At 40.8% G+C, this 27,906-nt stretch overlaps 1 protein-coding gene across 2 annotated transcripts; it reads left to right on the plus strand.

The window, feature by feature from the left end:
• Positions 1-509: 509 nt before the first annotated feature.
• On the plus strand, positions 510-27,880 carry LOC123070943 (protein MON2 homolog). 2 transcript variants are annotated; one of them, XM_044494363.1, is made up of 44 exons: positions 510-804; positions 2,718-2,903; positions 3,227-3,316; positions 3,902-3,975; positions 4,055-4,210; positions 5,199-5,310; positions 5,452-5,507; positions 7,030-7,084; positions 7,169-7,225; positions 7,684-7,785; positions 8,832-8,912; positions 8,988-9,040; positions 10,228-10,297; positions 15,371-15,434; positions 15,546-15,694; positions 15,771-15,895; positions 15,986-16,043; positions 16,268-16,365; positions 17,071-17,158; positions 17,245-17,310; positions 17,383-17,442; positions 17,536-17,622; positions 17,751-17,925; positions 18,795-18,841; positions 18,928-19,059; positions 19,132-19,260; positions 19,332-19,384; positions 19,463-19,511; positions 19,735-19,793; positions 20,317-20,465; positions 20,543-20,697; positions 20,849-20,977; positions 21,071-21,156; positions 21,663-21,778; positions 21,872-21,984; positions 22,828-22,951; positions 23,032-23,150; positions 23,868-24,069; positions 24,163-24,334; positions 25,071-25,395; positions 25,545-25,684; positions 25,782-25,903; positions 26,032-26,233; positions 27,462-27,880. In XM_044494363.1, exons 1-44 carry the CDS (start codon positions 700-702, stop codon positions 27,538-27,540), a joined length of 4,869 nt encoding a protein of 1,622 aa, XP_044350298.1. In that variant the 5' UTR covers positions 510-699; the 3' UTR covers positions 27,541-27,880. The 2 variants fall into 2 exon arrangements, with proteins under 2 accessions (XP_044350298.1, XP_044350299.1); XM_044494364.1 differs by having other exon boundaries at positions 18,795-18,838.
• Positions 27,881-27,906: the final 26 nt, after the last annotated feature.

The following is a 27,906-nucleotide window of genomic DNA, read 5'->3' on the forward strand; positions in this document are numbered from 1 at the left end:
GGCATTCGGTTCTAGATGTTAGGCTTAAGTGCAATGCCTGTTTGGTATTTGGCTCGAACATTCGGTTCTAGATATCAGGCTTAGGTGCGATGTTAGGGATAGGAGTAGCAACAAGTGTTGCCTAGAGGATGGCTTCAGGCTTGCTGATGTATTACTTTGGATGATTTTTGTGAGTAATTATAATTGATAAAATGGTTGTATGCATCGTCCAGTTGCAAAGGCCGGGATATATCCTACTTAAAAAACAATTTAAGATTTTCTTCCAGAAAAAATGAACTACTATAGTTAACTAAACATGCTGCTGGTTTATTGCTCCATTTACATCCCTAGCCCGAGCTAATCTTTTGAGTTTGATTTTGTGCACGATCTTTTAAGCCAGTGCCTAACTCCTCGTCTTTTTACGGATTCGGTATTGTGTTCGTGTTAGAAAGGGGGAACTTGGGTGAAACCATACTCGCCCTTAGATCATGATCCAACGGTTCCGCGACCTTCTTCCCACCACACAACTACACCGGAAACACAGCGATGGCCGATTGCAACTAACATCAAGCTCCTGTCGTCGTCTCCGTCTCACCTCGTCAGATCTCACCAATCCTCCATCTCCGTCTGGTCTTCCCTCGATCTCCGCGAGGAGATAGTCCAAAACCCTAACCCCCTAGCCTCCCGGCTGAACCCGAGGAGGAGGAGGAAGAGGCGGAGATGGCCTTCATGGCGGCGCTGGAGGCCGATCTGCGCGCTCTCTCCGCCGAGGCGCGCCGCCGCCACCCCGCCGTCAAGGACGCCGCCGAGCACGCAACACTCAAGGTCCGCCCCTCACCTCAGCCCCGAGATTTCAGTGACGCTGCTCATTTCGCCTTCATGTACTTGCTCGCTCGTTTCGGATCCAACAGGCCAACTGGCCAGGGGAGTAGTGTCCAAACATCTCGAACTGTGGTTGGAAGTTGTTGTTAGTCTCTTGTAACTCTCTCCTGTTTGGTTTCGTGATAGCAATGCGTTAGTGAGCTAGCGATGTAGGAGCAGGACTCCCGGTTTGATGATTTTAGGTGACATTTTGCAGGAGAACTAAGGTTTGGCCGATCCCACTTAGGTGACTTGTAGGATAGATATTTCAGCTGCAGTTTGTGACTTCAGTTAGTCCCGGTTAATGATTAGTGTTAGTGAGGGTTTATCCACTTGGCGGGTGCATAATTTCAACTGTAGAGAATGGTTGTGAGTTTTTTGAAGGTTTGGTTCTTGCATTTGGAAAGTCGCAGTTGATTTTGTGACCTTAGTTTTTCGTTGGTGGTCCCAAGCTAAATCTTTGGGCACATAGCTTATGAGAGTAGTTCGAGTAACTGCGCAAGAAGACTGGGCACATACACTGATGCACCCCGTAGAGCTGGATGAAATTTATTGGTTCCTCCAGGTTGAAGGGTTCTGTACCTACTAAGCTGGGTTTCTGTGGTTGGAGGGATAACTTTCATTTACTGTGGTGGAGACTGGAGACAAACAATTGGCTTCTTCTGTTTGCATGTTTCTGTCCACTGGGCACCTATAAGTGCTTTTACAGGATTTCATAATAGAACACACAAAAACATGACTTGATATTAGCATAACTTGAGCAAAATGTACTGGTGCTGGTTTATAGTTAAGATGCAATACTACATAACAAGAGTTGTTAGTTTGTCACAAAAAATAGCCATGAACTATGAACATATGCACAATGAAACATTACTGCTCATATTTATTTGATCAAGTGAGATCACCCGTACCCTACCTCTTAGAAGACTTGGTCCATGAAAATAACATTCACACAACAACAACAACAACAAAGCCTTTAGTCCCAAACAAGTTGGGGTAGGCTAGAGCTGAAACCATAAGATCTCAAAACTAACTCATGGTTCTGGCACATGGATAGCTACCTTACATGCACTCCTGTCCATGGCGCTAGTTCTTGGGTGAGTGATATTCCAGTCCTTCAGATCTCACTTGCCTTTTCTTTCGTGTGTGTGTTGGTTGGTGAGGGGATGTGTTTCCACTTTTTATATTTTCGTGTAGCCTTACTGTATTTGCACTGCCAAGGTTTTTTTTGCCATGTTATCTTGGCTGCACAGAGGAGTGAACTTTAGTGATGCTGGGGCACAATGTTGCCCATAACTAATTTGACAGGTTAAACGACTAATGTCTTTGTTATCAGCAGTATCCTCTGAAGTCTGAACCAAATTAGCTTAGATTTTAGTCAGCATTTAGTTGTACTTGGCCTGCATGGACATGTCGTCCATATTTGTGCACGTTGCTGCCTTGCATCAGTCTTTATCTTGTGGAAACTACCTGCTACCTTCCTGTATTAGTTTTCTATGTTTAAGACGCTTTTGATGTTGTTTTGATTTATGAAGGAAGTAACTAGATAATTGTCATATACTTATATTTCACCACCATTTATTGTTGGGATGCATCAACAACATATCATGTCCAGTTTCAGAAAAATGATTAAGCAAACCCATCCAAAATTATGTGCTGGTACTAATTCCTACCATAATCCAAGTAGTGTCACAATTTCTTCATCTGTAATAGCTAGATGATGAATATCACTTTTCTTATTTCTTATGTTACTGCTGCACAAATACCAGTACTTTCTAGCTTTTCTGTACATTTAACATTCATTTCAGTTCTCATGTGATATAAGTGGTATGCCACTTGCTTAATTACATTCATTTTTAATTCTTTTTGGCCTGCAGCTCCGTTCTCTATCTAATCCAAGGGAAATAGCTCAAAAGGGGGATATATTACGGATCTTTCTGATGGCATGCAGTGTCAAATCAGTGAAGCTGAGTGTGATAGGACTATCCTGTTTGCAAAAGCTTATATCACATGATGCTGTAGCATCATCTGCGTTGAAGGAGATATTAGCTACTTTGAGGGATGTGAGTTCTCTTCACTTATGTATCCACTCGCCTCACTTTTTTGAATTTAGCATAATAAATTTATATATTTGCCTTAGAATTTCTGTGGTTTCTGTTCATGGGCTTATGTTAATTGTTATTCTGGATAATTGAGTTTGATAATGTGTTTTTCTTTGGAAAGCTGATTCTTCATCATAACTATATATATTTTAATAGGATCTTGTGCTTTATTTGACCACTTGTAAATATTTGTGTGATTTAATTTGATGGATCATCCTGTAGTATGTTAACTCTCAAGACCTTTAAACTAATTACACTGAACTGTGATGTTTGTCTGACTGCAGCACTCAGAGATGCCAGATGAGAGTCTTCAGCTGAAGACATTGCAAACAATGTTGATTGTCTTTCAGTCACATTTACGTCCTGAAAGTGAGGTAGCAGTTATGAATGGTTATCATCTAAATTTTTTAATGTCTGTAATAGATGAAATGGTTTCTTACCATCTGTTGTATGCTTAGCTGGCCTTATAACACATAGAAGCTTCCCTCTATAAAAAGGTTGAATCTACGACTCTAAAGTGAGCCAGTGAGCAGTCACCACTTGTTAGCATTCTTGCCTTCCGTTTTTGCATCTGACTCATTTGAATTTATTTATTTTGTAAAATAAGGCACTCTGCCTGTTCATTTTGTTTCTTTGGAGTGCTGGTGCCTGGTGTTTGAATTTGGGTTACCAGATGTTTATGTTTCAAAACATACTGCTTTTTTATTCATTACAGCAATCCAGGAAACTTTCTTAAGTCCAACAGCAGAGAGTAACTCTGACTGTACCATGAATTTTTGTTTCTGATGAGAGAGGGGAACACTGCTGTTGATTATTTCTTGGAATGCATGTGAAACTTGACTATTTTGGTAGTTCATGCAATTCTACAGGATGACGTACTATTTATTGAATGCCTTTTGGGAATCATTACTATTACTGTCCACAGGTTTATCTTATTAGCATATTGTTTCATTTCTCAGGAGGACATGTCTCAAGCCCTTGGCATATGTCTTCACCTACTTGAAAGCAGTCGATCTTCTGACAGTGTCCGCAAGTAAGCCCATTCAAGTTGTTGGCTCATGGATTCAGAATTTCTTTGTGGCAATCTCCTAAATCATACATTTCTCATTTAGCACGGCAGCAGCTACATTTAGACAAGCAGTGGCATTGGTCTTTGATAATGTTGTTCTTGCCGAATCACTTCCGACTGGTAAAGCATCCCCAGCAAGACTCGGCTCGAGTGCTAGCTCTGTTGCCAACAATGTTACTCGTAGCTTCGGCCAGACGCTGTAAGGCTCAGTCTATTTCTCTTTCTTTAATATTGTTCTCATCAAGTAGCAATACAGCTAATATCATAACAAGTTTGTTAGTAAGAAACATACCTTTATGCATTATCATCTATAGAAAAAAAATTCATGTTGCATCAAACCGCTCGTGTCTGGCATATTATCCATAGATGGGACACACATGAGATGAAACACTAATCACAGGCCAAGGCGTGGCAAAAAAATCCCTAAAAGATTTGCTCTAGTATTCAAGTGTGAAAGGTATCAAGAGTGGATCATAAATATTTAGACAGTTAAGCTAGAAACCAGGATGCCGAGTATTATTGTGAAGTGTCTGGCTTCTATGTGATGATCCCATTCTTTGTTGTTTAATCATGATTATAGAATAATATGAGCATTCAAGCAATACTATTATATTTTTGATAGAAGATATTCTTATTAGCCTGTTATGGTGTATCACCTCTGTTCCAAATATAAGACTACATACGGACTGAAATGAGTGAATGAACACACCAAAACGCGTCTATATACATCCGATTCAGAAAAAAATAAAACATCTTATAATTCGGAACTGATGGAGTAGTAGCTAATTGACTGTTCAGTCAGTGCAGATTAACTTCTATCCTTCAACAATCCTCTCTTTTCTACTATCTTGTATATTTGGGTATCTGAAGCTCATATTTCTCTGTTAGTATTTCTGTCCATTGACAACATTGGCATCATATGCATTTCGAATCTTATCAGCTGCACCATCATTATATTTTGCTGTGTGATGGATACTTATTGATGAATGCACATCTGTGTTGCCCGTTTGACCAAGAGAGATCTTGCTCATTGCTCCTGTGCTTTTTTAGTACATTTGTCATGGTCATGCCGTTAACATGGATGATAGTTTAACCAATTCTAAATTGCTTGTGTTTCTGTTCCATCAACCTTTTCCTTCCAGATGATGTAGAAAAAAACTTGATATTCAACATACCCTGCTTCACAGATCACTAGCGTTTAGCTATGGAGAACTCATCATGAGGGAAGATCTTACTGACGTTGGAAAACTCGGTCTCCGTCTGCTCGAAGACCTGACTGCTCTTGCTGCAGGTGGATCTGTATGTGTGAACAATTTCTGACTGTACCTTTTCCATTCTTCGTTAAATATGTGTAATTAACTGGCTCATTTTGCTGCTACATTTTATTTAGTATTCTAGACCTAAGTTTCTTGATAAAGTTACTACTGTCTCTTTCTTTAGGCTAGGTGGTTGCATGCTCAGTCACTGCATCGGACGTTTGCCCTTGACATACTTGAGTAAGTTCTCTTTTCATACTGAAAATCTTGGGATACTTCCATATTAGTCAGTTGTCACAGCTCTCATGATGCCCAATATTCTACACATTTTGTGTTTTAACAAAGTTTAGTGTTGGATGAAAGGTTGTTTACTTGAGCTGCTGCATTCACATGTCTTCTAAAAATTGAAGTGCACGAGCATCTCTCATGAAGGAGGTGCTTCGCGAGATACTTAGAAGAGGGTCGTTTGCGACATAAGCATCCATTAAAAAGGCCAACCCTTTAGTGCAAGTACACACGCGTTTAGGTGGTTACATCTTCCTACAAACTCACAAGTGCCCATGCAAGCATTAGTGCTTAAAGAAGCATTTAATTTGTGCCCGTGGATTTGTACATTTTTTCTTCAGTATGGCAAGAAAACTACCTGTAAGCACCTTGTATCTTTGAAGATGTTGGCGGTAGTGGAATAATGGACTGTTGCAATTCAAACCCTTAATGCGTTTTTCCAGTTTTCACTTCTGAGGGGAGCATGGAAGCACTACGTATCACACTATTATCTCAAAGATAATCCAATGTGAAAACAAGATGTATTGATTCAAGTGCAATAGTTCACATTACTTGCTCAAAGATGGTTCCGTTACGAACAATAGATACAGTCAGTTCTTTGTAATCTGGAACAATATTTGTTTCATTTTTATATTTTCTTTCTAGATATGTTAAATGGGCTAAATATGTCAGATTTGGATTAAGCCAGCACATCGTTAATTTACTAGTCATGTTGACTTGAGTTTGTTCTTCATTTTGTTTGGTCAGAGTTATGAAAGCGTTCTCCAAATTTCTGGATTGTTATTAACTTGTTTCAATATTTTTTCTGTTTCTTTTTTAAGTGCATTTTTCTTCTGTTTCTGCATTTGTTTTGTGATTTGTTGCTGATTATCCTATTTTATTTGTTAAGTAACACCAAAAATTGTTGTATTATTTTTCTCAGTTCCATTATAGTTTAGGCAGATTAGTGATGGCAATCTTTTCATCAGCAAGCTGCTTTTAACTTTTTTTTATTCATAGAATATATGGAAGGGGAGCCTTGGAGCAGCGGTAAAGCTGTTGCCTTGTGACCATGAGGTCACGGGTTCGAGTCCTGGAAACAGCCTCTTGCAGAAATGTAGGGAAAGGCTGCGTACTATAGACCCAAAGTGGTCGGACCCTACCCCAGACCCTGCGCAAGTGGGAGCTACGTGCACCGGGCTGCCCTTTATAGAATATATGAAAGGGGAACCTTGGCGCAGCGGTAAGGCTATTGCCTTGTGACCATGAGGTCACGGGTTCAAGTCCTGGAAACAGCCTCTTGCAGAAATGCAAGGAAAGGCTGCGTACAAAAGACCCAAAGTGGTCGGACCCTTCTCCGGACCCTGCACAAGCGGGAGCTACGTGCACCGGGCTGCCCTTTTATAACATGTTGATATTATTTAGGATTGGACTTGAAGATAACTTATCCTGAGTCCTGACTCTGTTGCTGAGTTTATCTTGACATGCTTTGTGCCAGGTTTGTGCTATCGACATATGTTCCTGTATTCCGGGCATTATTATCTTACCAGCAGGTTCGTGTTTATGTACATATTTTGTCCTCAGACATTTTTGTTAACCATTGATCCATAACAAAAGAGCCTCTTAAAACTTGCCAGGTATTGCGCCATCAAATATGCTCACTTCTTATGACTTCACTCCGCACGAATGTGGAGGTAAGTAAATGAAAATAAGGACTTTTTTTAAATGTATAGCATGCTAAATGTCTTGTCAGAAAATTATAAGGCCTCGCCACTGTTGCAAAATTTATATGCAGAAGCACGAATATGACCTACCACTTTACTAACCAAGAAGTTTGAAGTGCCCTTCAAGTACTTTTAGGTGCATCGAGTCCAGTATCTATGTTAAGTCCAGGAAGGAAAATGTCAAATGGTGAACCTCATCTTTTGATGTGCTAGTACCTAGTTCAGTTGCAAGGAAATAAAAATATATAAATGAAAATGGATTTTCATGAGTTCTTTACTATTTCCGTTTCCCGATATCATGCATGATCCAGTTATTAACTGATTCTGTGTTGATATGTTTGCTGATTTATTTAGTTTCCCGACTTCATGCATGATCCAGTTATTAACTGATTCTGTCTTGATATGTTTGCTGATTTATTTATCTTCAGCTTGAAGGTGAAGCAGGGGAACCTGCTTTTCGCCGTTTAGTCCTACGTTTGGTTGCTCATGTTATCAGACTCTACAGCTCTTCACTTGTCACTGAAAGTGAGGTATTGTTCTGTCCAAGCTCATGTACATGCCAGTACCGCAATGGGCCTGTGAGCCACTAAATAGTCTGAATTAAACCATCTAAAACGATCAACTTAAGCTCCAACACAGAAACTTTCTGATAACTTTAATTGATCAACCGGAGCCCAGAAAACCGCTGATAATAACTAGGCTCTGTTTGGCATTGCAGTGGATTATGGCAATTGGCAATCTCTTTTGGTAGAACCACTTTCAGAGGTTTGCATTTTTTGTTAGCTACGTTTGTCTAAAAATCAAACTGTGAAAGGAAGATATCACTATGTCCCAGATGACAGAACAATCCACTGGAAACGTGAGAAGAACCATGGGATAGCGGTATTTATCTAATTCTAATAGGAACGGCTGTTAGATCTTTTGCAAATGGCTTTCGCATAGCAGCTTTAAATTAAGCACTGGCATCGAAACTCTCTCTGACTTGATAAGTGGTATCACCTCCCGGTGCAGTTCTATCAGTAAACCCCTTCTGCAATATGTAAGACTGCAAATCTATACTTAATGTGAGTCCAACCGATAGCTTTTGCTAACTATTGAGCAGGTTATAGTTAGAAACAAAAGAACTGCTGGACTAGCTATCCAGGTTCAGTACACATAGTTATGACTGGTTTTAAAATAGTAAAGACAATCTTGACCATTGGATCTTATCTGGATTGGTGTGATTGAGCACCAGGAGTAACCAACATCTTTCAACGACCCCATGAATCAGAATTATTCACTTTACCATCCATTGACATCAACAATCAGCCCTAGTTTGTTCTATCAGTGATTTAACTGTTGATGTGAGTTGTCATTCTGCCATTTTAATGGTAGTTCGTTCCATATATATTTCCAAATAGGTTCAACCATAAGATCGTGTATGTTGAGCAAAATAGGTTGTACTTTCAGTTCACTTGAAGGATGAAATAGTCAATTAGACAGCTCTATATAATAATGACTTAACAAGTGCTCAAGGTGCTTTTACTTTATTCTGGTTATTTATCCTACATGAGCATTAAGATGCTTCTGTTGACAGGTATTTCTGAACATGCTTGTGAAAGTTACCCGCCTGGATTTACCTTTATGGCATCAGATACTTGTTCTCGAAATTTTGAGGGTAAGTTCCTTATACAATGGAAATTGATGTTTGTCGATGATCTGTTCTTACTTGTGTGTACCTTCTGATTACCAGGGTTTTTGTGTAGAAGCTTGCACTCTGCGCTCCCTATTTCAGACGTTTGACATGTATGTATTGTATCCCCATAACTCCATGCTTTCTTTTGATGTGGTCTTTCTATGCCTATGGCTGACTTTATTTTTTGACTTGTCTAGAAGCTCCTACATCATGCTTGTGTTGCAGGATAGAAAGTTTGTGTCTGCATGTCTTTCCGAAAAATAATTGTTGGCAATATTATAAACTGGCTCATAATTCACATTCACATTGTATTATTAATTGTCTGTTTTCTAAGAGAATTGGTTCCACAGTTTAACTTGCGTAGGCATGTAGGTAGCACATATCATGATGGAAGTTATATTAAGTTGAAATTGTGTAACTTGCTTCATTTGTCTGAGAGAAAGGTTTTTTAGACCAGTGTCTTGAGACATGTTTGATTCCTTTCCATCCTTTTTGCCTCTAATGAGGTGAACTACCAAATATCTAATCAGGATTCAGGAAGCTTTATCTTCTGTGAAGTCTGTCATAGTTCATTCTTGTGCTATGATAGCCTTGCGAGTCTAGCTGGACTTGAAAATATAGTTGCGGTAACTCATATCCCAAATTAGGGACAATTGTGTGATGTATTAATGCATAGATTCTTGAACTTTTACTTCATTTTTCACACCCATTTTAGGCTAAACACATCTTTTATGTAAAGTTATGTTAATTGGGTTAAAGGATGATAGATAAGGTTGCAGTGCTGTCAATAGTACTGTTGCTATAGGACAAGTAGGCAGATTCAAGAAATCCTGCCGGAGAGACCATGATCCTAAAATGTTTAGCATCATTATTTATTTATGTTTAATTGATGGAAATGGCAAGTCAAATTTCATTTTAAAAAGGTTCACTTCTTAGATATCAGTGAACCTTGTTTTCTTTTGGTGATTGGATGTGTATAAACCTCCCAAGGGAATTTAAGGATTCTAACCGGCGACATAGATAGTTGTTAACATGCTACTGGTGTTGTGCAAAGACCTTATTGCGGTTGCAACTAAGGTTTTTTTTACCCTTATATAGATTAACTGATGAAGGCAACAACTGAAAGCCCCTCTGTTATGTTTTAAATTTGTTACTTAGGTCAGAAGCCTGCTTTGTACCTCCTTGTCATACGAGTTACTACACTGATGCTTTTCATCTCTGGGCATACATTATACATTGGGTACATTTATACTTATTCTGGAAAACCTCAGTTATTTTTTTTTTGCTATTAATACAGAAACCCTACAAATACTAATGTTGTGGAGAACATCGTTAAAGCGCTTGCTTTGGTGGTAGCTACTATTCAGGTGATATACCTTACCACATAACATTCTCATTTTGGTTTGTTGGCATTGCACTTCTAATTAGTCTCACATTTCAGTTCCTTGTATGTTCTTGTACCACTTTCATGACATGACTTCCTTTTCTTTTGGATAGTAGATTCTTTATTTATTTTTGTGCATGATTTGTGTCTCAAGATCAGATGTATTGACTTGGTAATACCATCTCTAGTATAAGTTGCCTTTCTGTTTTTATGCTGTATTAGATGAACTGACTTCTCACTCATGCTGATAGGCATCCATACCATATGCTCGGCTGGCATATTGATCTAAAAGTAGTTGCACATCCCAAATGGAGCTTTGTTGAAAACGGTAAAAAAAAATCGCGAATACGCAAAGTTTGCATATCTTTCATTGATAGAAGACTAGAACAAGTTACAAGGTCTTTGGCACTCAAACAAAATGGAATGTCGGAAGAAAGAGAGGGGGAGGGGGGATTTAAACTACCACATGCAGACTACTCCCTAATGATGCTGGCCAAGCCCCACGCCTGATCATGAGCCATCTCTCAATGACTGGTGGCAATCCGCTAGGCAGCTCGCGCCCAAGCCCATGCGCAAAGGCCTGGCTTCTGTGGTCCTGCTAGTCCCTTGGATGCTTTGGAAGCACCGGAATGACTGCGTCTTCAACCGTGGCCGCCCCCTGGTTGCCGACCTGCTCGCAAAAATCAAGGAGGAGGCCGCCCTTTGGGCCGCCGCTGGCGCGTTAGGGCTAAGAGCCATTATCCCGCAAACCTGGGACGTCCATTGACTTTCATCCCGAGCTGTAACTGCCTCCCAGGAGGATTGTAACTATTAAACCCCGTCTTTTCAATACAATGAAATGCAAGCTCTTTTGCGTTTTCTCGAAAAAAATGTTGGCCAAGCCAAAAGCACCCGCTTGCGCCCATAGCCGAGCTTCATCCTTGATGAGCTGTAGGTGGTGGCTCAGGGAGGGGTGTGGACCGTCGAACACGCATCCATTCCGATGCTTCCAAAGGTACCATGCCGTCAGAAGGAAGAGGGAAGAGAGCCCTTTTCGGTAGGAGGAAGGGGACGTGGTGGACCACCACTCCAAGAAGAGGTTGTTGGGTTGTGGTGGAGCAATGGTGGAATGGCACCAAGTGAGTAACTCATAACTCATACCAAAGCTGGCGTGAGGAGCAGCCAACCAGGAGGGGTTGCATGCTCTCTGGCTCCTGGTCGCATAGGAGGCAATAATCTGTGTGAGGCAAGCCGTGGCACGCGAGCCTTTCCGCGGTCTAGCACCGGTCTTGGGCCGCCAACCACATGAAAATTTTGGTGTTCAGAGGCGCCTAAGTTTTCCAAGTTGGACGCCGATGTGGGTCCGACAGCGAGCCAATGAACATGGCAGAGTAGCAAGAAGCGGTGGCGTAAACTCGGGCTCGGTCCAACGCCAGACTAGTTTGTCTGGGATATCTGAGAGGTGGGAGTGGCGGAGCAAGCGCCAAAGCTCGACATACTGGACCATGACGGCAGGGCCAAGGGCACCCTGGATATCCTATACCCATGATGGAAGTTGTAAACCTTCTTGAATAGTGCGGGATTTGCGGCGTCGTTGAGGGACCGTCATGAAGATAAGCTGCGCAAGCTCGGCGATGCAGCGGCCGGGAACCCAGCGATCTGTCCAAAAGAGACGAGAACGGCCATCACCAAGCTGCCAGGAGGTAGAAGCGTCACAATAGCGTGAATCTCCTTGTCATGAGGTAGAGGAAGGTGACTCCAGGGACGGTGCAGATCGGTACGTTGTAGCCAAACCTACCAGGCGCGCAGAGCCAGATTGGCACGGTGAAGATCCCGAACTCTAAGGCTGCCGAGGTGCAGGGGCAGGCAAACGCAAGGCCAATTGACCTTGCGTCCTGCCCAAAAGAAGCCTCAGATTGCCCGGTTCACCCTCTTGAGGATGGATTTGTTGAGTGCAATGGCGACGAGGAGGTGGTTGGGGATAGCACCAAGAACGTGCCTCGCCAGGGGCAACCGATCACGAGGGATAGCATAGCAGCATGCCATGTGGGGATCTTGCCTTCGATCTTCTCGGCCAGGGGAAGAAGAGTGGCCATAGGCACCTTGCCAAGCAAAACGGGCAAGCCGAGGTATTGCACGGGAAGGAGGATATGGGGCAAGCAAGATCGCTCCGGATCATGTCGACGTGCTCTTCAGTACAACCAATCGGGGCGGCGGAGCATAATGATCGCCTTCTTTGCTCGTCTACGTGGAGCGTCGAGTACCCGCACTGCCTCTTGCAGTGTCTCTCCTCCGCGGCTTTCGACCATTGCCCTCTGCTTCTGTATTGTGCCGCTCCTACGCCGGGAGATAGATAGTTTCACTTTGAGGGGTTTTGGCCCAAGCTTGAGGGCTTCCACCTCGTGGTCTCCGAGGCTTGGAACTTCGTGGAGCATGACTCCAACCCATTCGGGCGTATTGTGGCGCACCTTAAGGCCACAGCTCCAAGCTTGCAACGATGAAGCGCTAAGACGATGGCAACATTTCGCTTGAGCTCTTGGTCGCGCGGGAGCTCATTGCTCAACTCGCCGCCGAGCAAGACGTTCGGCTTCTGTCTACCTCCGAGACGTGGTTACGACGGCGACTGAAAGCTGCTTACCTCAGTCTCGTGTCCTTGGATCGCTTCATCGCCAGACAACGCTCGCGATTTGCATGGCTCAAACGCGGCGACGCGAGCTCTGCATTTTTGCGTGTCCGTGCCGCACATCGCAGTTAGAAGAACCGTATCTTCTTGCTCAAGACCGCGGATTGCACCGCATCCGAGCCGGCTTCCCTTGCCGACGCGGCCTTCGACCACTTCTCGGCCATCATTGGATCTTTCGACGAACGTGCTTTCTTGCTCGCCCTAGAAGAGGTTCACTCATGGCATTTTGATCTGGCGGCTCTAGACCATTCTCTAAGGATGAGATTTGGCATGCGATCAAATCCATGCCCACGGGCAAGGCGCTGTGACCTGATGGGTTCTCCGCGGAGTTCCTTCGCGCATGTTGGAATATTATCAAGAAGGACATCCTTGATGCCTTTGGAAAGTTCTAATCTCTCAATGCTCGTGGCTTCCAGAAACTCAATGAAGCATTCTTCACCTTGCTGCCCAAGTGAGCTGATGCCGAGTCCCTGTTCGGCTATCGTTCGATCAGCCTTATTCATCTCATCGCCAAGCTCTTTGCTAAAGCCCTCTCCGTTCGGCTTGCCCCTCGTCTTGGAGGCATGGTGTCCACGAACCGGAGTGCGTTCATTGCTGGGCGCAGCATCCATGACAACTTCTTGCTTGTGCAACAAATCGTGCGCCTCATCCACAACCTGAAGGTCCCTTGCATGATGCTCAAGCTCGACATTCCCAGGGCATTCGACTCGGTCTCGTGGCCATTCCATCTCCAGATCCTCAGCCACCTTCGCTTTAGTCCGCGCTGGTGTGAGTTGATCTCCACCCTCCTCGCTACGGCTTCACTCGAGTGCTCGTGAATGGCGTGCCGGGGCACCCTATTTCCCATGCCAGGGGCCTTCGGCAAGGCGACCCACTTTCTCCAATGTTGTTCACTCTCATCATCGGCGTTCTAAATTCCTTGATTCTTCGTGCGGTCGAGAGAGGATTGCTTCGGTGTCACTCCCAGACACACAGCTTCAAGTGTTTCCCTCTATGCCGAAAACGGTAATTTTGATCGTACCCTGGTTTTTGTTTCTCTGAGCAAGTTAGTGAGGCACGTCCTGTCACATTATCTCATGAGTTATCCTCAGCCTGGCTCTAGATATTGTGCTGCCGTGTATTTGAGTCACCTAAGTTAGGTGAGACATCATAATACTTCCTCCTGTTCACCCTGTAGGTCTAACCACACAATGCACACAGGCCAATAGAACACAAGGCTAATCTAACACTTAACAGGTATGAGCCTATGTTGCCCCTATTGGACGAGGTGATTCCACTGCCCAACATTCTGTCTTATTTCAACAAAAGGTCATTCTCTACCAGCATCAAAATCATGGGCTAACATGGAAACAACATAGTAACTGGCACTGCAGCCTTGATGAGTTGATTCCAGTTGGATGTTATTTTTGTGAAAGACCATTCCTAAGAAATTTCTTATATTAGAAAACGTAGGAGTGGAGATTCACCTGGCCTGTATGGCTGGGTGCAATGCCAAACCACCAGAGCTACACTTTTCTTATCTTCTGTCATCCATAAGTGCATTTTCCAAAGTTTTCTTGGTATGTTCATTCTTGTTTTATACTCAAGTTAGCAGCATACCCCTGCTTTGACTTCAGCAGCTCTCCTTTTAGCCACTGTTCAGGATATCGGTAATTGGTACCATATCGGTCGGGGGCTGATAAGGGATCAATCGGCGAATCGGCTATTTAACTGAATATATCGGTAACCCATTTGTCGGTAGGTTAGCTAGGGCCATATTTATATATTTGAGGCTACATAGCAACATGCATTGTACTGAATGTCTAAATATGCAATCCTAGGCTACATAGCAACAAGGAAGAGTGTTACATTGATGTTCTGATGATGTCTAGATATACATAGAAGAGCAGCAACAACAACAACACAGCAGCAGTAATTGTACATCACTATCTAACATCAAAGGAGAGCAGCACAGCTTTGGGCCAAAATATGCTGCCTAGTTAATCGGCCAGACGATAATTCGGCCTGACAACCGATAAATCGGCTTGTCAGACCGATTAACTGGGCTTCCCAGTTAATGGGCCGAATAGGCCTTTCTCATATCGGAGGGGGGCCAAATAGCAGTTAACTGCAGTTAATCGGCCGATATTTGTAACAATGCTTTTAGCTAACTTCCTATCTTAGTATCCTGCTTTCATCAATATAGAGAAATAGAAATCATTGCTTGCTTAATTCTCTGTTTGCGCGCAGGCGTAAATTTGGTCTGTGTTGTTTACATAACATATTATCAAATCTTGCTGGTAAAGTCTTACAAGAAACAGTGGGTTTGACATGACTGATGCCTGTTCATCATCATTTTGTTTCTAGTGCAATGCTACATTCCTATACATATATTGAGCACATATTCTATTATAGGCTTCAGATTCAAGTGAAGAGACTCTTGCAGCTGTTGCTGGAATGTTCAGTAGTAAAGCTAAAGGTACCTTCTACAGTGTTTCAAATTCCGTTGATAGTTTACTTCCTCTGTTCTCTTCATTTGTTTACCCAAATTGCCAAAAATACGAATAAATAAAACTGATACGATTTACAGGGATTGAGTGGAGCATGGATACCGATGCATCAAATGCTGCTGTTTTGGTTGCTAGCGAAGCACATACCATCACTCTTGCCCTTGAAGGCCTCTTAGGTGTAGTTTTCACCATTGCTACTTTGACAGACGAGGCTCTAGATGCTGGTGAGGTAAGGCCGTAAGAAAGAAAGAATTGTTTAGAAGAATTTGGGAAGGTAAATTTAATAAATGTTTTTTGCCTTTAAGCTTGAATCACCAAGATGTGAAGTGGATCGTCTGGTATGTAGTGGACAATCAGCTCTTCTTTGTGTCGCCATGGTCAATTCAACATGGTTAACCATCCTGGACTCCCTTTCACTTATTTTAATGAGGTGAGGTCCATATTCAAACTTACAATTTTCTTTTACTTGAGGTTGTTTTCTCGTTTTCCTATGCTTTGCTCATGGGAATCAAATTAATAGGTCACAGGGAGAAGCTATAATATTAGAAATACTGAAAGGATACCAGGCATTTACTCAGGTGACCATAATAGTCTGTTTGTTTTACCTATTGCTTTGGAGAAACCCTGTTTTAGTGCTCTTATAGCATGACACCCACTTGCTATGGCTTTTAAATGGGATGCTGATGTTTGTTGTTTCTATTTTATCCTTTCTAGCCCCACTGTCTGTTGTAGTCCTTTCTACAGAATTATACCAATTATTACCTTTTCTTCACCATGATAAATGGCACACAAACTCTTGCAGGCCTGTGGAGTGCTCCGTGCTATAGAGCCATTAAACTCTTTTCTAGCATCGCTTTGCAAGTTTACAATCAATAACCCAAATGAAGGAGAGAAGAGAAGGTATGCCACTGAAATCTTGTTTGTTGGAATAATACCGCACTTCTCTACGGGGAGCTCCTCTTAAGTCTGTCTTGCATTTTGGATACATGATGTCCTTTTCAGTATAATGGGCTTAGTTGTTATATAGGCATGTCTAAGTAATTGTGGTTTGTGGTCATAATACTTGTTCACCTGATGGGTTCCAGCCATGTCACCTGCTGATCATTAACTTCAGGGTCTATATAAAGTATACAAAAGGAGTTTCCTTTCTTTGGGTTTTGCTCCTAAACCCAATGTTGCTTGTTCTATTTCGACTTGCTCCCTTGCCATGAGCGAATGGGAATGGATCAGAGGCTGGTGGGATTGACATGATACGGTCGGAATAACTATACAGCTGCTGATGAGCTCCAGGCCAATAATCTGAAGCACATGGAATTTATCCTAGGAAGGAAAAACAATTCCAAATCTGTTTTGTCTATGAATCTAATGGAGTTGGATCCTGCCTTTGGATGAATGCTGCAATGCACATATTGGTGATTGCTGATTATGTTAATGTGTCAATTTGAAATCTAAACTTTGCCATTTAAGTGTTGGGCCAGCACATTTATTAGCATTTTAATATTTATGTGATAAACTTGTTTACACTAGTGCTTGAGCTGTCTATAAAACAAAGCCATAAAGTTTTGCATTAACCTTGTGCGCTTCTTCTCTTCTTATACCTGTTAGTAGTATCTTGCTCTCTCCTGGATCGAAGAAGCCAGAAACTTCAATGGATCAGCGTGATAGTATTATTTTGACACCGAAAAATGTGCAGGTAACGGGCGAGATTTTCAGCTATGTTGTTTCCATTGCCTGCTCAATCTGTATCACATATCTATAGTTGGTATTTTTTTAATCCAGGCATTGCGGACACTTTTTAATGTGGCACATCGATTACACAATATCCTGGGCCCCTCCTGGGTTTTGGTAAGTAGAGAATAAGATTAACTAGCTTTAATTACTGTGATATTATATATCTGATTCTTTAAAACTTTTAAGGTCCTGGAGACTCTTGCAGCACTTGATAGAACTATTCATTCTCCGCATGCTTCAACCCAGGTTGCACAGTGTGAAGTTTGTTAAATTCTTGTACAATCAACGTTCTCATAGGTCTTAACTTTTCTGAAGTAGCGCAACAAATTTTTCTGACAGGAAGTATCGGCTTCTGTTTCAAGACTCTCAAGGGATACATCTGGACAGTACAGTGACTTCCATATTCTCTCTTCTTTAAATTCTCAGGTCAGGAGGCAAACATGATATTATAGTTTTTTTTTCTTTTGGGTCATAATGTTTCTTTTTTGCTGTTTTTCATCTCTTAACTATATTTTGCATTCGTTGAATGCCATTTTGTTTCTTTTTGGATGTAGTTGTTTGAAAGTTCAGCCTTGATGAATGTAGCTGCAGTTAAGTCACTTTTGTCTGCATTGCATCAATTGTCAAGTCAGCACATATCAGGAAATTCTCAATTATCAGGCCAGCAGATTGGGAGCATTGCATTTTCAGTGGAGCGCATGACATCGATACTTGTCAATAATCTGCATCGTGGGTGCTTTCCTTCTTGAAGCATGGATATGTTCTTTTCGGACAAACTGCCTATTTAAATCAGTGATGATCTTAATGTTCTGTGCTAGAAGTACTCAAATAGATATACTCCCTCCATTCCAAAATATAAGGTGTATTAGTTTTTTTAAAAGTCAAATGTGCATGTTTGACCAAGTTTTTAGGAAAATATATCAACATCTACATTACCAAATTTGTATCATTAGATCCATCACTAAAAGTATTTTCATATTTTATTTATTTTGTATTGTATATGTTGATATTTTATTCTATAATCTTGGTCAAACACACACAAGTTTGACTACACAAAAATTGATACACCTTATATTCTGGAACAGAAGGAGTATTTGGTAAAACAAAATAATAATTTGTGACGGTTTAAGTATAGACACAGGAAGATTCATTTGCATAATAAAACAGCAATGTTTTCTATTTTCTGCTCTAATTTCACACGATGAACATAATTTGCAACTGATGTCATTTTTGTAGTATGTGTGAACACTCGTCTTGCAGGTCCGTAGTAGGCTATTGGGTATTAAATTTATATCATCTCGTATCCATGCCGATAGATCACATTAAATTATTATCCTTGTTTTGTGAGCGAGCATGTTCTGACATGAAATATGGCATAACAATTTACCAGTGCGTGAAATGATTATGTGAAAAATGAGCTTTGAATTATAGATGTGAGAGCTTTCTAAGGGCTTAACAACAATGCACTGAACTTAATCTTAAACTTTAACTCGATAGTTACAACTGAATGTGCAGTATAGTTAGGATATAAAGGTTATTGATTCCATAGTACTGTGTCTTCATTGTTTCTTACATTTGCTTGTTTCATCATGTTACAGGAGTTGAATCAATATGGGATCAAATTGCTGCACACCATCTTGAGGTAGCAGTGCATATTTTTGTATTGACTGTTAGCTTTATTATTGTCATTTGTAATGCCATGATGATCTTGATGATGGCAACAAATTGCAGCTTGCCAATTGCCCCAACCCACAATTACGTAATATGGCGCTTGATTCGTTAGATCATTCAATTTGCTCTGTAGTGGGTTCTGAAAAGTTTCAGGGAATCAGTTCAGCACCTCATCCTTTGAAAGAGTACCAAGTAAGAGCGCAAAAACTTACCTTATTCATCTTCTGTGATTTTTTCTGACAATTTGAATTCGGTGCTTGCTAGTCGGTCGAAGAAAGTGAAACACGATCATTTGAGTATGCAGTTTTATCTCCATTGGTGATCCTTTATTCGTCTAACAAGAATATTGATGTTCAAATGGGTGCACTGAAAATTCTTTTGCATGTTCTTGAGGTACTTTCTTTGTTCTGTATGTCTTCCATTTGGTACATCATACAATATACTTCTTACTCGTACTGTTTCAGAGACATGGAGAAAAGCTGTCCTATAGCTGGCCCAGCATTCTTCGTATGTTGAGGTGTTACTGCAGTTCATGCTTGATTTGTTTTGTATTTTGTATTTGTTACCTGTAGTTCCTTACGTCCATTTTTTCTAGGGCTGTTGCCGATGCATCTGAAAAAGATGTCATCTCCTTAGGTTTCCAGGTAAATTCCAAACCAGTCTTTATGTTTGGCTTGACATGGTAGTTTAATCGAAAGTTTGTAGCTTGCTTCGGAGCCTGTACTATTGACCTTTAACACCAGGTTATGGATATGGAATGGACCGTAATGTTCACTTCTAAAATGGAGAACGAGCCAACAAAAAAATATGTTTTTTTAGTTATGCCAATAATCAGTTTGGTAGTCTCAACAGTCACTTTTTTTACAGAGTGTACGTGTGATTATGAATGAAGGACTGGCGACAATACCTGTACAATGTCTTGATGAGTAAGTCTTGAATTCGCTGTGCTACCAGAAACTACAAGATCTCCATTATTATGTATAAGAAAAATCTCTTAAGGGCCTGTTTGGATGGGTGCCCATGGCTGCCTTGCCAATTTTTTGGCGTTGACCAATGGGGTGGGCACACGTTTGGATCACAGCCAAAATTTTGGATCCTAACCAACTTTTTGGTCACCTGCACGATCTGCACCTGATTCCGCGCCCACGTGGTGGTGAAATCCTGGTGGCAAATTCGCTCGCCAAAAAATTGGCACGCCATCATTTTGGTAGGGCTCCTATGGGCACCAACCAAACAGGCCCTAAGTCATTCACAGAAGTTACAAACAATAAATGCACTAAGTCAATAATCCTTGTTTTTTACCAGGAGATTTATTGCATACGAAATTTATGATGCCTGAGCTGTAAAGTTAATGATGCTCATAAAGTTGGGCATGGACATGCAAAGTTCATGAGTTGTTTATAATATCTGCTTCAGTGTTTTCTGATTCTTTTATGCCAACAAATGCAGGTGCATTTTGGTTACTGGGGCGTATGGTGCCCAGAAAACTGACATAAACATAAGTTTGACAGCAGCTGGTCTTTTGTGGACTGCGACCGATTTTATTGTGAAGGGGTTAAGTGGCAGTCCTGCTCAGAAAGCTAATCACTTGAATGAAGGTACATGGGCACTTCAGATAACATTACCATTGCTTTTGGTTTTCTATAATTCATACATGTTCTTTTTTGGATTGCAGAGGTTCAGTTGGGTGTATCAACGGAAGAGGGAGATATAGCAGCCAGTGAGGAAGGCGTCAAGCGAAATCCCTTGCAACAACTGGTTGATTACAATAAGCTGTTCTTTTCAGTTTTTTCCGTCCTTCAGAAATTGGGTGCAGATGACCGTCCGGAGGTATGTCTTTTCAACATGCCATTCGTTCTGTGCATGGCCATTCATGATTTGCTTAACATCTTCTGAGTAGCTTATTGGTGATTCCGTGGCACAATTGATAATTCTTTGACATGTACAGCCCAGCATAATTTATACTTTTTTTTATTCCAAGGTTCGGAATTCAGCAGTTCGGACTCTGTTTCAAACTCTCTGCACCCATGGTCAAAAACTTTCTCTAAGTATGTGGGAGGATTGCCTGTGGATATATGTTTTCCCGATGCTAGAACATGTTTCCCACTTGGTAAGTAATGTAGCAATTGGTTAGCATGTTTTGATCTTTCCCTTGAATCTTCTTCACTTATAATTAGCACCTAATCTTTATATTATTTTTCAGGCATCTACCTCGTCTAAAGATGAGTGGCATGGGAAGGAATTAGGAACTCGTGCAGGGAAAGCTGTTCATATGCTTATCCATCACAGGTTTTCAGTCTTTGAAAGCACTGTAATCAGATTATATTTGTTCGATATGATTTTTTTTGTTTAAAGTAAAAAAGCCACCTCTGTTATTTGGTTAACTCCATTATCTTCGGGTCGCCCCGCAAATTAGATTTTAAGTTGATCATTAAACCTACTTCCATCTTAATCCTGTAGGCTAACTTGTTTTGATTTTAGCGCATGTGCACGTTCGCTCATTGTAGGAAAATATTGAAGTTTCCACAACCCAAAAAGAAAAAAAAACACTTCGTGCACACACGTTCATGTACTCTGATTAACTACGCCCACCTTGTTTATCTTAAGAACTGAACCTGGATGGATGTGAACTAATACCGTTGCTCTCACCACTAAGCCACATGCCCATTCGTGTTTAGTCTTACTCATTCTGGCATCAAATAGCGTCGAGTTCCATGTGAGCTTTCATGTTTCTTGGTAATTTCCCTTGTTCTACCCTTTTATTTATCTGATGGATTGTTCTTTTGCTTATCCAGTCGAAATACAGCGCAAAAACAATGGGATGAAACTATTGTTCTTTTATTAGGTGGTATAGCACGGCTTTTACGATCATTTTTCCCTCTCCTCCAGCAATTGAGCAAATTTTCTTCCGGTCAGTTTTCTGCAGTGGCCATTATGCTTATGTTGCACCAGTTAGTAAATTACCAGTAACTGTTATTGACATATTGTGCTTAAAATTGTGCAGGTTGGGCAATTTTGCTTGCGTTTCTAAAAAATAGCATCTTAAATGGTAGCAAGGAGGTAGCTCTTGCAGCTATTAATTGTTTGCAGACATTTGTTAGTTCAAACTGTCCGAAGGTTCTCTCTCTCTCTCTCTCTCTCAGATAGCTTAGTACAGTTTGTAAGCTAAATTGAATTGTTGAGCTGTCATTATTTGCCTGTTCAAATTATTTGTGATGGTGAAAGCTTAATGTTGTATTTTTATTTATGGGAACAACCGAGTGTGCTACCTACTGTTCTCATGATTTGAACACTGTTATGCCATGACCTTGCCTTTGCTATCCCCTTACCCCCTCTAACTTTATACAGAGTTTTAAACATGTCCTCGCATTTGCTATCTCCTTACCCCCTATAAATTTATAGTTCTATACATGGTATCGCATATGTCATCTCATGATATAATAGGAAATATAGCTGTCAAATTAATGAAAGCACTAACAAAAGATGATTCGAGTCTGTATTGTCGATAATAACTTTGTTCGTGAAGCAAATAAATCTGTTATTTCTGGACCAGTGACTGGATAAATGGAGTAATTGACATTTTAGATAGGTTGTGTAATTGTGGACGTGTTTACCATCTTGGCAATGGAAGCTGTGAGCGGAATGTAATCACCTGATGACTGCTATTACGACTTATGGCTGCAGTGGCTGTTTATGTTTTTTGTTGCATCTGAAAGAAACAAATCAGATGTTTTCACAGCTATGCGGGGGCAGTGTAACTTTAAGGAGCCTACTTGTTCTTCAAAGATTTAATATTTTATCTGCACTTCCCTATTAAAGGACTTGATTTACACTTTCACAGTGGTATAAATGGCATGTCTTGTGGACTTGTCACCTTTATTTTTTCTGCTAAAAACAAGAGTACATGTTTTTTAAATCATCACATATACATGTTTGATGTATAATTAATAAAAATTTCAGGGCAATCTAGAGTCCTCCTTTGTCAAATCCGTTCTTGATATTTACGAACTTGTTCTTCAAACTTCACCAAACTATAAGAGTGACTCGGCTGATAAGGTGAAGCAAGAGGTCCTTCGTGGTCTTGGTAAATTTCTGGACTTCGTAGTTTGTGTTGATAAGTTCCATGTGTTGCAACGAGCTACTAATCATGTTGCATTTATGCAGGAGATCTTTACGTTCAAGCGCAATCTCTATTTAATGATGACATGTATCTAAGGCTCATGGCTGTTATGCATCTAATGATTAAGAGTTCCATGAATTCTTCAGATTATGACAGTGAATTGGTATGCTCGTGAACTCCAATTTTATTAGTATTGTTTGCTACACTGTGGAGTTCAACGTAGAATTCTAGAAATGTCCTGTGTAAACTGTAAAGTATGTGGATATTTTCCCTGGTTAGCCATGCACGGTGGGGAGCGGGTTATGTTTGCGTTCTTAGAAAGGTAATGTGGGCATGATGAGTAGGACTTACACAACCATTCGGAACTGGCTGTTTCCCACTGTTTGAGGTCCAACCAGCCTGTGATTGGAATGTTTAGTGGTGTGTTACTGTCGTCTGCAAGTTGCTCGGCTTACAACCATTTTTGACCAGTTCCAAATGTTTTGACCGGAAACAACTAGTTTAATATTCCCTTTCCGAAACTAACAGTGGCCCACAACAAACCTTTCTCTTGTTTTTATACCCTGGGTAGGATAATACACCATGAAAGAAGCTTTAGTCTCTGTTTTGTCTTTTAGATAGTCCCAGAAGGTGCCTTTTATTCCATGGTTCTTTAATTTCACTCTTCTCATGCTTGACAGAAATACATGCTGTTCTCTTGAAAAAATAAATCTGTGGAACTTATTTTGTGACAACCACAAAAGGAGCCTTTAATCTTCATTTCCCTCATATGTACTCTTGGAATCTTTTTCTTCAATTCCATGTTCCTACCTTGACAACTTCCATGCTGTAGAACAGGACGTATTGAACTTCACAACTCACTTAGCCTTTTATGCTTTAGGGTAGCATCCCTGCTGTGCAGCGTGGTATCTTAGAAATTATTCCTATGCTACGCCCAACAACTATGTTATCATCAATGTGGTCGCCTCTCCTGCTTGAGCTGCTATGCTATCTTAACGGAGAAGAAAGCCCCCTGCACAGGAATAGTAAAGTACGTGAACAGAATTCTGATGCACTGGCCAATGGCACAAAGCGTGCTTCTGGTAAGACATGTTATCATATCGTGCATACATGTTTTTGTAATTTAAGAAATATGATATCTTGAGCAATTTGTGTGTAATTTATCATGGCTACAGTTGAACAAGGCCATATCAATGGCACTGGCACAAAAGGGGATACTGTGGTGGGCTGTGGCTGGGGCATTCTATTTATAGAAAAGCTTGTGCCAATCATGGTCAACCTTTTCCTGGAGGCTCCATCAAATGAAAGGTGTAGTGCCTCACCACAAGTTATTCAAGGTCTTGGAAGGTAAATTGCCTTAGCTTTACAACCTTAACAGTCCCTAGCAAAGCTTTGGGGGTAATAGTTATGTTGTAAACCTGTGCATCTGGAGTTCCTTGGCTTTTCATGTGGTAAACACAACTTGTATTGGTTGTAGTTACAAAGATACAATGCAAAAGGAAGAATATTTTCCCCAGTGAAGATCCATGTGCTTACTGCAGAGTGTTCATACTAATTACAAAGTCATGGAAGGTTAATTTGGAACCATCTAGATAATGAGCCTATGAAATTGGATTGTGAAGCAGCACAGGGTTGTCGAGGAGCAACTTCAACATGTTGTGCTAGATATTGCTCGAGACAGAGATAGGCTCATATGGCAGCAGTAATTCAATCCAGAAACTCCTAGAACACAAATCTATGCCAAGATCTTGGATAAGAACGCCAAGTTCTGTTAGTAGTGGGTACATAGTCTGAGTTATAAAACTAGAGGCAAGGACCTCTATTATAGGCTTTGTGAAGCCTTCACATCTCAGCTTCTACTCATCACTAGACTCTAGAAAACATTACTTAAAGGACATCTCAGCTTCTACCCATAGATAGAAGACTCTAGAGGAGATTACTTAAAGGTTAAGAAGATGAATGCAATAACATATGACTTGAGGATAGATTTAGAAATCAAAATTGACTTCTTTTTTTTACCTTTCTCCTACTGTCCCTCATCAGATTGTTTATTTACTCCTTACTCTGGAAATTGTTAACGCAGGTGCATGAACACAAGGAGAGACAATCCCAGGGGTACCCTTTGGAGAGTTTCTGCTGAATGCTTCAATCGTGTTGTGACAGATGAGGTGAGACAGGAAAATGCTGAATGTGGAAGTGACATGAATTCATATAGACTTTCTAGAGCTCGCTTCTGGAAGGAGGTTGCAGATGTATATGAAACCTTTCTTGTTGGATCTTGTGGGCGTGTGTTGTCTTCAGATGTTCCTTCAGCTGACTCTGCTACAGCTGATGAGAGCCTTGAGATGACTGTCCTCACTGTTTTTGGAGACAGTGTTCTGAAATTGCAGAAGGAGGCTCCTGTTGAGGTTTGTTCATAATAAGATTTATTTCTTTAGCTTTGCAGTTGTACATGAGAGATAACTAGTTGTGGCTTGGAAGGGTTCTAAAAAATCTGTCCTTGTAAAGGCTCAATTGTGTCCATCTAACTGGTACTTCAAATGTCTGTTCTCTCCAGGTATTGCAAAGGCTTGTGAACTGTCTTGATCGTTGTGCATCACGAACAGGATCCCTACCTATTCAAACTGTCGGTCTTCTACCATTGCACTGCAGCAGATTTTCTCTGGGCTGTTTGCAGATGATGTTTTCTTTATGCAGGTGCAACATTTTTTTTCTATTTCATTTGCTTGCTTATGCCAACTACCAAAGTGAGAGTACACTTACACACAATGTTAACTTGTTCCTATAATTGCAGTTGTATATCGAAGACAAGCTCATACCCTGCAGTATCAGAAACCAGCAAAGTTTCTATTTCCATTCTTACAAAGCGATGTGAGGTTATACTGGGTCAGTTTTTAGCTGATGAAAATGACCTAGGTATTTTTCAAAATCGATGATGATTTAATCTTGAGCTTCCTTTCATAGTAACGTTGTTGCATCACTAGTATATTAATTTTCTACAGCAATGCCCCCAATTTTGTAATGATAATGTTATATTGTTGCAGGAGACCGTCCATTGCCTAGTGTGAGGATTGAAGAAACGGTTTGTGTCCTTCAAGAGCTTGCTAGGCTAATATTAGATATTGAAACAGCTAATGCTCTCAACATACCACTGTACCTGAAAGATGCTTTACGGGAAAACCAGTCCCATGGGAGGGCCCATTTGTTGTCGTTGCTTCCCACTTTCTCTGAGCTTGTCGTCTCAAGGTGAGAGAAGGGTTTTCTAGTCCTATAGAGTTAGTAGGAAGTATAATATAGAGCTAATGTTTCAGACAGTAAGAAATACCTAAATTAGGTAGATAGTGATTTGTGAAATTGTTAGCAAGTAATGCAAAGTTACGACCAAAGTTACCACTGGTAGTTGCTGTACAATTCACTAGTTGCTGTCAAAGAGTGTACAAAGATTGTAGCTGCAATTAAGTACTCCCTCCGTCCCAAAATTCTTGTCTTAGATTTGTCTAAATACGGATGTATCAAGTCACGTTTTAGTATTAGTTCATCCGTATCTAGGCAAATCTAAGACAAGAATTTTGGGACGGAGGGAGTAATAAAAAGCTACCCAGGTAACACGTAGGATCGCTAGTAAATAATGTAGGTCTATCCCTGGCATAACTGAGAGGTTCCCAAATCCCAATAGCACTAGAGTTTCCAGTACATTGTTGATAGTTGCACAAATAACACAGCTGTGAGCTGGCACTGTAGAGCTGTGAGCAAGTAATATCAGAGTTACTCTCTGGGGATACAAACTGACTAGCAAGTTACGTCGCTGATTTAAGTAATAGCCGCTTTCTGACCACAAACTAGCTGTCAGCTGAGAAATAACTTGTTGTTCCATCTCCAGAATGTAAGAACTGAAATGTGGTGTAGATCACTGCAAGTGTCAATCTTGTAAACCCAGTCTGAATGATCATTTAAAGGTTAAAACTGGGCACTCCTTTGCTATGTGATTGCATTACTCCTTTGAAAAAAAATCAATAGATCAATCTCTAAATTAATACGATGAACATAGCAATACCCATGTTCTAGAAAAAGGTGGCGATGTAGGACAATATCGTTTGACTATTCATGGAAAATACCCTCATGGGTGTTTATCTTTCCCTAGCAGGAAAAATGTTGCCAACTTGGTATAACTATTTGGTTCTATTTACCGGTAATGAGCTGTTAGTTGATCAGTTCAACCAGAATTCTGTTCCTGAATTTTCCCATTAATATCAACAATTGTTTGTATAAAGTAAGAATAAATGATTCCTGTGGACTATTGTTTTCTTAAATAATGTCTTTCATACTATCAGAATATATCCTACTCAATCGAGAATCTCAATCCTCACAACGGTGGTCAACATGTAATCTTTATTTTAATTTTGGGTTCATTTGAGCCATTATTTGTCTTCTTACTCTTTATATTTACACTGGCATTCTGTTGTCCCTGCATCAGAGAAGCCAGGGTTCGGGAGCTTGTTCAGGTCCTTCTCAGACTCATCTCCTCAGAGCTAGGATTGCAACGCCTGACGTAAAGATGAATGATGAACTCCGTTTTTATTCTTTTGCTGGACCGGAATGCTATGTCTTCGTTAGTATTCCACCTCTTCATTTACATCCATGATCCTGTATATCCGCCATGACGGGCGAGAGGCGCTCGAGGAATCACATCTATAAATGAATAGGGTTGTACATGTAACATTTTGTCGAGGAAGTTGTTTTCTGTTTCTGTAAACATTAGGTATATAGCCAATATTTTTCATGTTTGACGTAGCAGTAGTCAACCTCTAGTTGTGACAGTAACTTGTATTTTGAATTGTGGATTAAGGCTGTGATGGTGTTGATACAAAATAATGAACCGTTTACACTGGTGAATGATCTGTAAGCACATTCAAGCCACT

This window comes from Triticum aestivum, chromosome 3B (assembly GCF_018294505.1).
Source record: "Triticum aestivum cultivar Chinese Spring chromosome 3B, IWGSC CS RefSeq v2.1, whole genome shotgun sequence".
Classification (NCBI taxonomy): domain Eukaryota; kingdom Viridiplantae; phylum Streptophyta; class Magnoliopsida; order Poales; family Poaceae; genus Triticum; species Triticum aestivum.